This window comes from Hyla sarda, chromosome 4 (assembly GCF_029499605.1).
Source record: "Hyla sarda isolate aHylSar1 chromosome 4, aHylSar1.hap1, whole genome shotgun sequence".
NCBI lineage: Eukaryota > Metazoa > Chordata > Amphibia > Anura > Hylidae > Hyla > Hyla sarda.
Genome location: NC_079192.1, coordinates 29,581,438 through 29,596,048, shown reverse-complemented (window position 1 = coordinate 29,596,048; position 14,611 = coordinate 29,581,438). Strand labels below are relative to the sequence as shown.

The following is a 14,611-nucleotide window of genomic DNA, read 5'->3' as shown; positions in this document are numbered from 1 at the left end:
CTGGGATAGATAGTTGACAGCTAAATGAGCATTCTGCCAATCATTACTTGAGATGCTGTAATGCAACCTTGTGACTGGATGGCCAACGTTGCCGTGTAGCCTTATCCTTATTCATTCTGAGTATTGTTCCTTATGGGTCACCTTCAGGATTTCTTTAGATTCCCTCACTGACTGGTATCCTATGTAAGGGTGTGCCACTAAGTAGGCAATAATTGTCACTCCATTCACCGCCTGCTATTCTTGTTGCCAAACACAGACATTGATGCCCCAGTCTTGGCACTTGTTTTGGTTTGCAGAGAGGCACACCCTACGCCAGACATCCTGACCATGACTGCTCCCTGAGGTACAAGGCTAACGTCTGTCAGGAACAATTCTGAGAACTACATTGGTGCCAGGTAAAGAAAAGAAGAACTTGTGCAGGGGAGTGTAAAGACAAGTTTCCAAGGGGAGGACTGACACACCACAAGATCGGATGCTCCAGGGGTCCCAAGCCTTGTTATCATAAGGGGTCCCAGACATAACGGGCCCAAGTAGTCCAGCAAAGTTTGTTATGTAAGTAAAATGACATGCACCTATAATATAACGTATGTATACAGTGACTCCACCAGCAGAATAGTGAGTACAGCTGTGGAGTATAATACTGGATATAACTCAGGATCAGTACAGGATAAGTAATGTAATGTATGTACACAGTGACCTCACCAGCAGAATAGTGAGTACAGCTCTGAAGTATAATACTGGATATAACTCAGGATCAGTATAGGATAAGTAATGTAATGTATGTACACAGTGACCTCACCAGCAGAATAGTGAGTACAGCTCTGGAGTATAATACTGGATATAACTCAGGATCAGTACAGTATAAGTAATGTAATGTATGTACACAGTGATCTCACCAGCAGAATAGTGAGTACAGCTCTGGAGTATAATACAGGATATAACTCAGGATCAGTACAGGATAAGTAATGTAATGTATGTACACAGTGACCTCACCCGCAGAATAGTGAGTACAGCACTGGAGTATAATACAGGATATAACTCAGGATCAGTACAGGATAAGTAATGTAATGTATGTACACAGTGACCTCACCAGCAGAATAGTGAGTACAGCTCTGGAGTATAATACAGGATATAACTCAGGATCAGTACAGGATAAGTAATGTAATGTATGTACACAGTGACCTCACCAGCAGAATAGTGAGTACAGCTCTGGAGTATAATACAGGATATAACTCAGGATCAGTACAGGATAAGTAATGTAATGTATGTACACAGTGACCTCCCCAGCAGAATAGTGAGTACAGCTCTGGAGTATAATACAGGATATAACTCAGGATCAGTACAGGATAAGTAATGTAATGTATGTACACAGTGACCTCCCCAGCAGAATAGCGATTACTGCTCTGGAGTATAATACAGGATATAACTCAGGATCAGTACAGGATAAGTAATGTAATGTAAGTACACAGTGACCTCACCAGCAGAATAGTGAGTACAGCTCTGGAGCATAATAGAGGAATAACGTTCAGATAATGAATAAATATTATTTACCTGATGGGAAGATCTTTATGTCTATGGTCACAGGGTTTTGACCACAACAGATGATGGATAAAGGTGAGTTCAGACATGCCCACATATTACCGCTGTGGATCTCTACACACATCTGCAGTGGATCCACACCAATTACATGTAGATTTTTCTAGCGGATTGTGCCAGCACATTCACTGCAAATTTTACCCCTAAGATATTGAAGGGGTGATATCCGTATTGAAAATGATATTGAGCAGGCTGCAAATCTGATAGTCCCTTAGTTCTAACTTTAATCATGAGAAACATTTCTACTACATATGAATGATGTTTTTATAACCCTAATTTTATGTATTGTTCTGTAATTTTCTGAAGATTTGCAGCGTGAAATCTGCAGCAAGTCCGCCACATCTGAACGTGCCCATAGACCAGTTTGCGAGAACAGGTTTAGTGAAAGCGAGTTTTCATTGAAGATGCCATTGTTGGGGACAGATGGCCTGGAGTAAAACAACTGGTCTGGATGGAAAACCCAGTGTTACCCATTGATACTGGTGAAGAGTCACAAACAAAAGGTTCTAATAGAGAAGGTGAAGAATTCAGTAAGGACAGGGGTAGCCGGGCATTTTGGTTGTGTCTGTAGGTCTGAAGGCACATGAGGATGATGGCGACCAATGGTGGATGCCAGTTTGAAGCCAACTACTACTTCTCGTTGACCATATCATATTGAATGCCGTAATTGAGTGGTGATGTCTATAATGCTGCCCACAAACTAAGGGATAAATATTTGACATTGGGGTAATAAATTATGGCAACTACTATGTAAGATACATTGAGGGAACCACTTACCTGTGTTCATGCTCTCAAAGATCATTTTCCTTTCCTGCAGCTCTTGCTGAGGCCCACGGTCATAGGTTCCCATCACTTTGCCCAGCTCCACCAAGTCTCGCTCTCTCTGGGTCTCCAGCTGGATCTCCCTCTGCATCTGTACCCCTGCCAGCTGACGTTCTTTGCCAAAAACTGCCGCCGGCTCCACCGATATTGTCCTTCTCCGCACCTCGACGAACTCTGGATTCCCAACAGGGGAGCTGATGCCCCTCTCTTGACGTAGAGTCATCTCTCTTTCCATGGTCAGGCGGATCTCGCGCTCTATGGGGGTTTCGGGGTTCGCAGTATACACATCTTCTCCAATTTCCCTTTCCTTCATGTCAGATGTCTCGGCAGAAGGTTCCTTAGGTGTAACTGACCCTTGCTGTGAGTCTCCCTGCTCTTCTGTGACTGTTCTTACCTCACTGGCAGTGCAAATAAGAGACGGCCACTCCTTCTCCCGGCATGCTACTGGCTGGTCTGGGTCTATGATCTCCTCCCTGCCAGGGAGTGCGTTCAGATCAGGTGTCACTTCCCTGTCTGCTTCCGCTCCTGAGGCTATAACCTGTCCACCGGCTTCCAAGTCTCTTCTTACTTCCTCCAGTACTTCCTCGGCTGTGGCAGTCACCTGTGCACCTGCTGAGTCTTCCCTGTGTGAAGCTGTCTCTTCTACCTGCGTGTCTATACCTGCTGTTCCTCCAGTCACCTGTTCTGCTCCTGCGTCCTCAGCCCTCACCTGTAGAGCTATGTCTGTGTTGTATGTAGACACTTCTCCGTCTGTAGTCACCTGTACGGCTGCACCTGCTCCCTGTAATGTCACCTGTTCACCTGTCATTGTTCCTGTCTCTTGTATAGAGGAATGTTCCTCACCCTCTTTCATCACTGTTATGGAATCTGCAGCCTCCACATCTGCTTCTTGTTCACCTGTACAGACCCCGTCACCTGTCACTTCAGTCACTATAGTGTGGACCATCATGTCTATCCACTTCTCACCTGCACTAGACATCTGTGCATTCTGGTCCACACCTGTGTCAGTCACCTGAGGAGCACTCTCCTCGTCTGATCCTTGAGGCTCACTTATCTCAGGAATGGTGACTTGTGGAGCACTCTCTTCATCTTTATTTTGGGGGCCTGTCCCCTCACCTGTACTTTGAGGACATGTCTCTTCAGTTTTATCCTGTTCCTCTTTCTCATCACCTGTTCCTTTCTCCTCAGTCTCTTCACCTGTCTCCTGTGTTCTGGTCTCTTGTGGTTCTTCCTTGTCTCCTGTTGTCTGTCCTCTTGTTCCTAGCTCTTCTGTCTCCTCACCCGTCACCTGTGCCGGTTGGTCTGCTCCCTCCTCCAATGGGCTGCTTTCCTCCACTGACACCAATATTCCTACAGGTACTTCCTCCTCATTCCCTAAAGCCCCTTTATCAGTCACCTGGTGAGGTGCGTCGTCACAAGTCACCTTCTCTTCTGTAGTCTTCTCCTCCTTTCCAGCTCCGTCTCCCCCTACCTGTTCTCCTCCTGTAATCCCCCCATACCCTTCACTTGTTCCCTCTACCTGTTCTCTCCTATCCTCAGGTGAGGTTGTGACAGGATGTGTCTCTGGCTCCCCCTGGAGGCCGTTATCAGAAGCACAGCTGCTGGGTTGTTTACTGTCATGTGAAGGGTGGATGGTGTCTATGCTGGTTGCAGTGGTGGCACTGGACTGGTTCTCATCGGTGCTCGGTAGTTTCTGCTCTGACGCCATTGGCTGAATTCCTGTGTTAATGAAAATCTACATGTTTATCAGTGATATTATATTTCTTCCTTATATATAGGAGCATTAGACACTCAGAAAACCATTATATCTGCTAGATATGCCACTAGATCTGTGAGGCAAAATTATGGTTAATATTTGGCTGTGATTTATCAGTATTGGCTACTTTAGGCTATATATATCACAACTAATAACCAAATGGGCTTTAGCCTCAAGTAACTGAAATTGTGAGACAAAATACAAATTTCTGTGGTTTTTTCTGGCGCAGCAGTTACTGGACACTGTTCTAAAAAGTGGCCAGCGCCCATGCTGCCTGATCTTAAAATAGCAGCCAAGGAGCGGAACAGGAGAACGTCAGGAGATCACAAGCCTAGAACCTAAACTCCAGCATGGACCCTAGAGCGGCGCCGGACCAGAGGAGCAGTTGAGTATTGAAGCAGTGGATCGGTATGGCTGGGCCGCTGGGGGCAGTATGTTTGTGAGGGCCGCCTACCTACCATTTTTTATGGGGGCATAGAGGAAAGGGGGCCTACAACTATATGGGTCCACAAAGAGAGCCTATAACTATATATGGGGGCAGTATAGGGGCCTATAACTATATATGGGGGCAGTATAGGGGCTTACAATTATATATGGGGGCAGTATAGGGGCCTACAACTATATAAGGGAGCAGTATAGGAGCCTACAATTATATATGGGGGCAGTATAGGGCCTATAACTATATATGGGGCAGTATAGGAGCCTACAGCTATATATGGGGCAGTATAGGGGCTTACAATTATATATGGGGGCAGTATAGGGCCTATAACTATATATGGGGGCAGTATAGGGGCCTACAACTATATATGGGGGCAGTATAGGGGCTTACAATTATATATGGGGGCAGTATAGGGGCCTACAACTATATATGGGAGCAGTATAGGAGCCTACAATTATATATGGGTGCAGTATAGGGCCCTACAACTATATATGGAAGCAGTGCAGGAGCCTACAACTATATATATGAGGGCAGTATAGGAGCCTACAATTATATATGGGGGCAGTATAGGGTCCTACAACTACGGTATATATGGAAGCTGTTAAGGAGCCTACAACTATATATGGGAGCAGTATAGGAGCCTACAATTATATATGGGGGCAGTATAGGGCCCTACAACTATATATGGAAGCCGTACAGGAGCCTACAACTATATATATGAGGGCAGTATAGGAGCCTACAATTATATATGGGTGCAGTATAGGGTCCTACAACTACGGTATATATGGAAGCTGTGAAGGAGCCTACAACTATATATGGGGGCAGTATAGGGCCCTACAACTATATATGGGAGCAGTATAGGAGCCTACAATTATATATGGGGGCAGTATAGGGCCCTACAACTATATATGGAAGCAGTGCAGGAGCCTACAACTATATATATGGGGGCAGTATAGGAGCCTACAATTATATATGGGGGCAGTATAGGGGCCTACAATTATATATGGGTGCAGTATAGGGCCCTACAACTATATATGGAAGCAGTGCAAGAGCCTACAACTATATATATGGGTGCAGTATAGGGCCCTACAACTATATATATATGGAAGCAGTGCAGGAGCCTACAACTATATATGGGGGCAGTATAGGAGCCTACAACTATATATGGGGGCAGAATAGGGGCCTACAACTATATATGGGGGCAGTATAGGGGCCTACAACTATATATGGGGGCAGTATAGGAGCCTACATCTATATATGGGGGCAGTATAGGGGCCTACAACTATATATGGGGGTAGTATAGGAGCCTACAACTATATATGGGGGCAGTATAGGGGCCTACAACTATATATGGGGGCAGTATAGGAGCCTACATCTATATATGGGGGCAGTATAGGGGCCTACAACTATATATGGGGGTAGTATAGGAGCCTACAACTATATATGGGGCAGTATAGGGCCTACAACTATATATGGGGGCAGTATAGGGCCCTACACACACACACACACACACACAAAATGTCGCAGTATCTTGTAATAACCTTTTTTACTGGACTAACAGGATTTTGTAGAGAAGTTTTCGGGATTCCTCCCTTTATCAAGTCATAAGCAAATCTAAGCTCACAAGCAGAAGACACAGGTTACATCTCACAAATATGCAGGGGTTAAGACAATAGATGTGGAGAAATCACACTAAGATGGGCCATAAATTGTCCAGCTATAGGAACATAGACTGAATAGATAAGGATGAGAAAAAGGGGGAGGGAGGGGGGGGGGCAGGGGAGAGACTGGTAATTAAGCAGGACATAATGAGATGCAAAAGAAAATACAGTACAATACAATACAGTATTCTCTTTTGCATCTCATTATGTCCTGCTTAATCACCAGTCTCTCCCCTGCTCCCCCCTCCCTCCCCCTTTTTCTTATCCTTATCTATTCAGTCTATGTTCCTATAGCTGGACAATTTATGGCCTATCTTAGTGTGATTTCTCCACATCTATTGTCTTAACCCCTGCATATTTGTGAGATGTAACCTGTGTCTTCTGCTTGTGAGCTTAGATTTGCTTATGACTTGATAAAGGGAGGAATCCCGAAAGCTTCTCTACAAAATCCTGTTAGTCCAATAAAAAAAGGTTATTACAAGATACTGCGACATTTTATGATTTGCATCTGCATCACTGGACTAATTCGGCAACTCAAATTTACTATATATATATACAGTGATCCCTCAAGTTACAATATTAATTGGTTCCAGGACGACCATTGTATGTTGAAACCATTGTATGTTGAGGCCATAACTCAATTGAAACCTGGTAATTGGTTCTGAAGCCACCAAAATGTCATCCAAAAATAGGAAAAAGTGAGAATTAAAGAAAAATAAGTAGATAACTAATATAGATAAAGCAAATTCTTACATATAAAAGTGATAAAGATCTGCTGGAGCAGTAATCACTGTCTAGGTCAGTGTTTCCCAAGCAGGGAGCCTCCAGCTGTTGCAAAACTACAACTCCCAGCATGCCCGGACAGCCAAAGACTGTCCGGGCATGCTGGGAGTTGTAGTTTTGCAATAGCTGAGGGCACCGTGCTTGGGAAACACTGGTCTATGTCGAGGACAGGAGCTTCTTCAGGGTCCTCTGCAGTACATGCAATGTCCAAAAAAAGTAACATGGAGTTGCCCTCACCTGGTGTCCAAAGGAGCAGGTAACCCTGGTACAGGTAAAATGTACAGAACATGTAATACCTCCCTGTACTGTAGGGGGCGCTACCAGACACCAGTCAGTGCATGCACTTCAGTATTACAGGCGTTTTACCAGTGAATATCCATTCTGATTGGTCAGTTCTTCCAGCCATTGACATGTTTCACAGATAGCATTGTATGTTGAGTCTGGTTTCAACTTACAATGGTCCAGAAAAGACCATTGTATGTTGAAACTATTGTATGTTGAGACCATTGTAGGTTGAGGGATCACTGTAGATAGATAGATAGATAGATAGATAGATAGATAGAGAGATACTGTATAATATACGGCTGGCATTTTTTGGGAGACATTTGTATCTTGTGCTAAAACTTGATCTTGGGCTCCCCCTAGCTGTAATGTTCTATAAATGTAAGTGACATAAAGGCCATTGACCTGTCAATCGATAGGTGACCGCTGGGACTTTACATCTGTCCAACAACATATTTTAAACTCCCCGTCCCATTTGTATACAGAGCTGGATCTCAGAGGCAACGTTTACATTTTGTTATGTTGCTCCTTGTGCTAAAATAACAAAAAAAAAAAAAATCTGTTTTTTCCCCATCATTCTGCCCTCAGTACCCCATAATAAGAAAGTGAAAGCAAAATGTTAGAAATCTTTACCAATTTATTACAAATAATAAAATAAAATCCTGCAGTGTCATAAGTATTCATACCCTTTACTCAAGTGAAGGTGAAGCCCCTTTGGCAGTGATTCCAGCCTCCAGTCTTCTTAGGGATGAGGTCACAAGGTTTACACTCCTGGATTTGGGGATTTTCTTCTCTGCAGATCCTCTCAGGCTCTGTCAGGGTGGATGGGGACCGTCGGTAGAAGCCATTTTCAGGTCTCTCCAAAGATGTTCCTTTGGATTTGGGCTCTGACTGGGCCACTCAAGCACATTCACAGAGTTGTCCCTAAACCGCTCCAGTGTTGTCTTTGCTGTGTACTTAGGGTCATTGTCTTGTTAGAAGGAGAACCATCAGCCCAGTCTGAGGTATTGGGCAGGTAATGGGCAGTGCCTGGTTCTCTCCAGACATGATGCTGCCCCCACCATGATCACTGTAGGGATGGTATTGGGCAGGTGATGGGCAGTGCCTGGTTTCCTCCAGACATGATGCTGCCCCCACCATGATCACTGTAGAGATGGTATTGGGCAGGTAATGGGCAGTGCCTGGTTCTCTCCAGACATGATGCTGCCCCCACCATGATCACTGTAGGGATGGAATTGGGCAGGTGATGGGCAGTGCCTGGTTTCCCCCAGACATGATGCTGCCCCCCACCATGATCACTGTAGGGATGGTATTGGGCAGGTGATGGGCAGTGCCTGGTTTCCCCCAGACATGATGCTGCCCCCACCATGATCACTGTAGGGATGGTATTGGGCAGGTGATGGGCAGTGCCTGGTTTCCCCCAGACATGATGCTGCCCCCACCATGATCACTGTAGGGATGGTATTGGGCAGGTGATGGGCAGTGCCTGGTTTCCTCCAGACATGATGCTGCCCCCACCATGATCACTGTAGGGATGGTATTGGGCAGGTGATGGGCAGTGCCTGGTTTCCTCCAGACATGATGCTGCCCCCACCATGATCACTGTAGGGATGGTATTGGGCAGGGGATGGGCAGTGCCTGGTTTCCTCCAGACATGATGCGGCCCCCACCATGATCACTATAGGGATGGTATTGGGCAGGTGACGGGCAGTACCTGGTTTATTCCTGACACTATGCTGCCCCCACCATGATCACTGTAGGGATGGTATTGAGCTGGTGATGGGCAGTGCCTGGTTTCCTCCAGACATGATGCTGCCCCCACCATAATCCCTATAGGGATGGTATTGGGCAGGTAATGGGAAGTGCCTGGTTTCCTCCAGACATGATGCTGCCCCCACCATGATCACTGTAGGGATGGTATTGGACAGGTGATGGGCAGTGCCTGGTTTCCTCCAGACATGATGCGGCCCCCACCATGATCACTGTAGAGATGGTATTGGGCAGGTAATGCAGTGCCTGGTTCCCTCCAGACATGATGCTGCCCCCACCATGATCACTGTAGTAATGGTATTGGGCAGGTGATGGGCAGTGCCTGGTTTCCTCCAGACATGATGCTGCCCCCACCATGATCACTGTAGTGATGGTATTGGGCAGGTGATGGGGAGTGCCTGGTTTCCTCCAGACATGATGCGGCCCCCACCATGATCACTGTAGAGATGGTATTGGGCAGGTGACGGGCAGTACCTGGTTTACTCCTGACACTATGCTGCCCCCACCTTGATCACTGTAGGGATGGTATTGAGCTGGTGATGGGCAATACCTGGTTTCCTCCAGACATGATGCTGCCCCCACCATAATCCCTGTAGGGATGGTATTGGGCAGGTAATGGGAAGTGCCTGGTTTCCTCCAGACATGATGCTGCCCCCACCATGATCACTGTAGTGATGGTATTGGGCAGGTGATGGGGAGTGCCTGGTTTCCTCCAGACATGATGCGGCCCCCACCATAATCACTGTAGAGATGGTATTGGGCAGGTAATGCAGTGCCTGGTTCCCTCCAGACATGATGCTGCCCCCACCATGATCACTGTAGTAATGGTATTGGGCAGGTGATGGGCAGTGCCTGGTTTCCTCCAGACATGATGCTGCCCCCACCATTCTAAACTGTAGGGATGGTATTGGGCAGGTGATGGGCAGTGCCTGGTTTCCTCCAGACATGATCCTGCCCTCACCATAATCCCTGTAGGGATGGTATTGGGCAGGTGATGGGCAGTGCCTGGTTTCCTCCAGACATGATGCTGCCCCCACCATGATCACTGTAGTGATGGTATTGGGCAGGTGATGGGCAGTGCCTGGTTTCCTTCAGACATGAAGCTGCCCCCCACCATGATCACTGTAGGGATGGTATTGGGCAGGTGATGGGCAGTGCCTGGTTTCCTCCAGACATGATGCTGCCCCCACAATTCTTCACTGTAGGGATGGTATTGGGCAGGTGATGGGCAGTGCCTGGTTTCCTCCAGACATGATGCTGCCCCCACCATGATCACTGTAGGGATGGTATTGGGCAGGTAATGCAGTGCCTGGTTCCCTCCAGACATGATGCTGCCCCACCATTCTTCACTGTAGGGATGGTATTGGGCAGGGGATGGGCAGTGCCTGGTTTCCTTCAGACATGATGCTGCCCCCACAATTCTTCACTGTAGGGATGGTATTGGGCAGGTGATGGGCAGTGCCTGGTTTCCTCCAGACATGATGTGGCCCCCACCATGATCACTGTAGGGATGGTATTGGGCAGGTGATGGGCAGTGCCTGGTTTCCTCCAGACATGATGCTGCCCCCACCATTCTTCACTGTAGGGATGGTATTGGACAGGTGATGGGCAGTGCCTGGTTCCCTCCAGACATGATACTGCCCCCACCATTCTGAACTGTAGGGATGGTATTGGGCAGGTGATGGGCAGTACCTGGTTTCTTCCAGACATGATGCGGCCCCCACCATGATCACTGTAGGGATGGCATTGGGCAGGTGATGGGCAGTGCCTGGTTTCCTCCAGACATGATGCTGCCCCCACCATTCTTCACTCTAGGGATGGTATTGGGCAGGTGATTGGCAGTGCCTGGTTTCTTCCAATCTTGATGCTGTTCCCACCATGATCACTGTATGGATGGTATTGGGCAGTGCCTGGTTTCTTCCAGACATGATGCTGCCCCCACCATGATCACTGTAGAGATGGTATTGGGCAGGTGATAGGCAGTGCCTGGTTTCCTCCAGACATGATGCTGCCCCCACCATGATCACTGTATGGATAGTATTAGGCAGGTGATGGGCAGTGCCTGGTTTCATCCAGACATGATGCTGCCCCCACCATGATCACTGTAGGGATGGTATTGGGCAGGTGATGGGCAGTGCCTGGTTTCCTCCAGACATGATGCTGCCCCCACAATGCTTCAGTGTAGGGATGGTATTGGGCAGGTGATGGGCAGTGCCTTGTTTCCTCCAGACATGATGCTGCCCCCACCATACTTCACTGTAGGGATGGTATTGGGCAGGTGATGGGCAGTGCCTGGTTTCCTCCAGACACAATGCTGCCCCCACCATGATCACTGTAGGGATAGTATTGGGCAGGTGATGGGCAGTACCTGGTTTCGTCCAGACATGATGCTGCCCCCCACCATGATCACTGTAGGGATGGTATTGGGCAGGTCGCGGGCAGTGCCTGGTTTCCTCCAGACACAATGCTGCCCCCACCATGATCACTGTAGGGATGGTATTGGGCAGGTGATGGGCAATACCTGGTTTCCTCCAGGCATGATGCTGCCCCCAACATAATCCCTGTAGGGATGGTATTGGGCAGGTGATGGGCAGTGCCTGCTTTCTTCCAGACATGATGGTGCCACCACCATGATCACTGTAGGGATGGTATTGGGCAGGTGATAGGCAGTACCTGGTTTCCACCAGACATGATGCTGCCCCCACCATGATCACTGTAGGGATGGTATTGGGCAGGTGATAGGCAGTGCCTGGTTTCCTCCAGACATGATGCTTCCCCCACCATGATCAGTGTAGGGATGGTATTGGGCTGTGCCTGGTTTCCTCCAGACACAATGCTGCCCCCACCATGATCACTGTAGGGATGGTATTGGGCAGGTGATGGGCAATACCTGGTTTCCTCCAGGCATGATGCTGCCCCCAACATAATCCCTGTAGGGATGGTATTGGGCAGGTGATGGGCAGTGCCTGCTTTCTTCCAGACATGATGGTGCCACCACCATGATCACTATAGGGATGGTATTGGGCAGGTGATAGGCAGTACCTGGTTTCCACCAGACATGATGCTGCCCCCACCATGATCACTGTAGGGATGGCATTGGGCAGGGGATGGGCAGTGTCTGGTTTCCTCCAGACATGATGCTGCCCCCACCATGATCACTGTAGGGATGGTATTGGGCAGGTGATAGGCAGTGCCTGGTTTCCTCCAGACATGATGCTTCCCCCACCATGATCAGTGTAGGGATGGTATTGGGCTGTTCCTGGTTTCCTCCAGACATGAAGCTGCCCCCACCATGATCACTGTAGAGATGATAATGGGCAGGTGATGGGCAGTGCCTGGTTTACTCCAGACATGATGCTGCCCTCACCCTTATCACTGTAGGGATGGTATTGGGCAGGTGATGGGCAGTGCCTGGTTTCCTCCAGACATGATGCTGCCCCCACCATGATCACTGTAGGGATGGTATTGGGCAGGTGATGGGCAGTGCCTGATTTCCTCCAGACATGATGCTGCCCCCACCATACTTCACTGTAGGGATGGTATTGGGCAGGTGATGGGCAGTGCCTGGTTTCCTCCAGACATGATGCTGCCCCCACCATGATCACTGTAGGGATGGTATTGAACAGGTGATGGGCAGTGCCTGGTTTCCTCCAGACATGATGCTGCCCCCACCATGATCACTGTAGGGATGGTAATGGGCAGGTGATGGGCAGCCAGAGGCAGGCCATTCTACACACAGGATCTTTGGAGGTCAGACATTGGCCATTGGGTTGGGCATCTCTTTTACAAAATACATGTTACGCCGAGCGCTCCGGGTCCCCGCTCCTCCCCGGAGCGCTCGCAACATCCTCGCTACTGCAGCGCCCCGGTCAGATCTACTGACCGGGTGCGCTGCGATACCGCCCCCAGCCGGGATGCGATTCGCGATGCGGGTGGCGCCCGCTCGCGATGCGCACCCCGGCTCCCGTACCTGACTCGCTCTCCGTCGGTCCTGTCCCGGCGCGCGCGGCCCCGCTCCCTAGGGCGCGCGCGCGCCGGGTCTCTGCGATTTAAAGGGCCACTGCGCCACTGATTGGCGCAGTTGGTCTAATTAGTGTGTTCACCTGTGCACTCCCTATGTATACCTCACTTCCCCTGCACTCCCTCGCCGGATCTTGTTGCCATTGTGCCAGTGAAAGCGTTTCCTAGTGTGTTCCTAGCCTGTGTTCCAGACCTCCTGCCGTTGCCCCTGACTACGATCCTTGCTGCCTGCCCCGACCTTCTGCTACGTCCGACCTTGCTCTTGTCTACTCCCTTGTACCGCGCCTATCTTCAGCAGTCAGAGAGGTTGAGCCGTTGCTAGTGGATACGACCTGGTTACTACCGCCGCTGCAAGACCATCCCGCTTTGCGGCGGGCTCTGGTGAATACCAGTAGTAACTTAGAACCGGTCCACTAGCACGGTCCACGCCAATCCCTCTCTGGCACAGAGGATCCACCTCCTGCCAGCCGAATCGTGACAATACATTTTCCCCGATTACTTAGTTTGGTTGGTCGGCAGCTCTAGAAGAGATCTGGTTGTTCCAAACTTCTTCCATGCGAGAACCACGGAGACCACTGAGCTCTTCAGAACTTTTAGTGCAGGAGAAATATTTTTGACCCCTTTTCCAGATCTGCGCCTCCACACAATCCCGTCTCTGAGCTCTACATGCAGCTCTTTCCTGCTCATGTCTTGGTTTTACACTGTTAGCTGTGAGACCTTATATAGACAGGGCTGTGCCATATATCCATAGGTATATCCATAACTTGTCCAATCATCTGAATTTACCCCAGGTGACTCCAACAAAGGTGGAGAAATATCTCAGAGATGATCAGGAGAAATGGGAGGAGCCAGAGCTAAATATCAAGTGTTATAGTTAAGGGTCTGAATACTTATGTCCATGCCAAATTTTAGTTTTTCATTTTTTAATAAATGAATTAACAAACATTTCTAGAATTCTATCTTCACATTATTATTATGGGTTATTAAAGGGGTTATCCAGGAAAAAACTTTATTTATATATATATATATATATATATATATATATATATATATATATATATAAATAATCAACTGGCTCCAGAAAGTTAAACAGATTTGTAAATGACTTCTATAACAAAATCTTAAGCCATTCAATACTTATGAACTGCTAAAGTTCAGTTGCTCTTTTCTGTCTAAATGCTCTCTGATGACACGTGTCTCGGGAACCGCCCAGTTTAGAAACTAATCCCCATAGCAAACCTCTTCTACTCTGTGCAGTTCCCGAGACAAGCAGAGATGTCAGCAGAGAGCACTGTTGCCAAACAGAAAACAACAACTCGACTTCAGCAGCTGATAATTATTGAAAGGATTTAGATTTTTTAATAGAAGTAATTTACAAATCTGTTTAACTTTCTGGAGCCAGTTGATATAAAAAAAATGTTTTTCCCCTGGATAACCCCTTTAAGTGCAAAATGATGGGAGCCAGAATGAAGTTTAGGCCAA

General features: G+C 47.9%; 2 protein-coding genes across 10 annotated transcripts in view; one reads left to right on the top strand and one right to left on the bottom strand.

The window, feature by feature from the left end:
• Positions 1-14,611, top strand: part of PALM3 (paralemmin 3) — a 210,042-nt gene that overhangs the window by 57,089 nt on the left and 138,342 nt on the right. For 6 of the 7 annotated variants that reach the window (XM_056570277.1, XM_056570280.1, XM_056570283.1 and 3 more), the window contains one exon: positions 297-552. The gene's annotated coding sequence lies outside the window, so the exon portion shown is untranslated. Of the gene's footprint in view, positions 1-296; positions 553-4,403; positions 4,559-14,611 lie in introns of all 7 variants that reach the window. The other variant, XM_056570279.1, reaches the window with a different exon arrangement.
• MISP3 (MISP family member 3) overlaps positions 1-14,611 on the bottom strand; it is a 62,749-nt gene that overhangs the window by 18,533 nt on the left and 29,605 nt on the right. For 2 of the 3 annotated variants that reach the window (XM_056570275.1, XM_056570274.1), the window contains one exon: positions 2,374-4,137. In XM_056570275.1, the coding sequence (XP_056426250.1) occupies positions 2,374-4,126 (1,753 nt within the window). In that variant the 5' untranslated portion in view covers positions 4,127-4,137. Of the gene's footprint in view, positions 1-2,373; positions 4,138-8,025; positions 8,178-14,611 lie in introns of those variants that run through there. The other variant, XM_056570276.1, reaches the window with a different exon arrangement.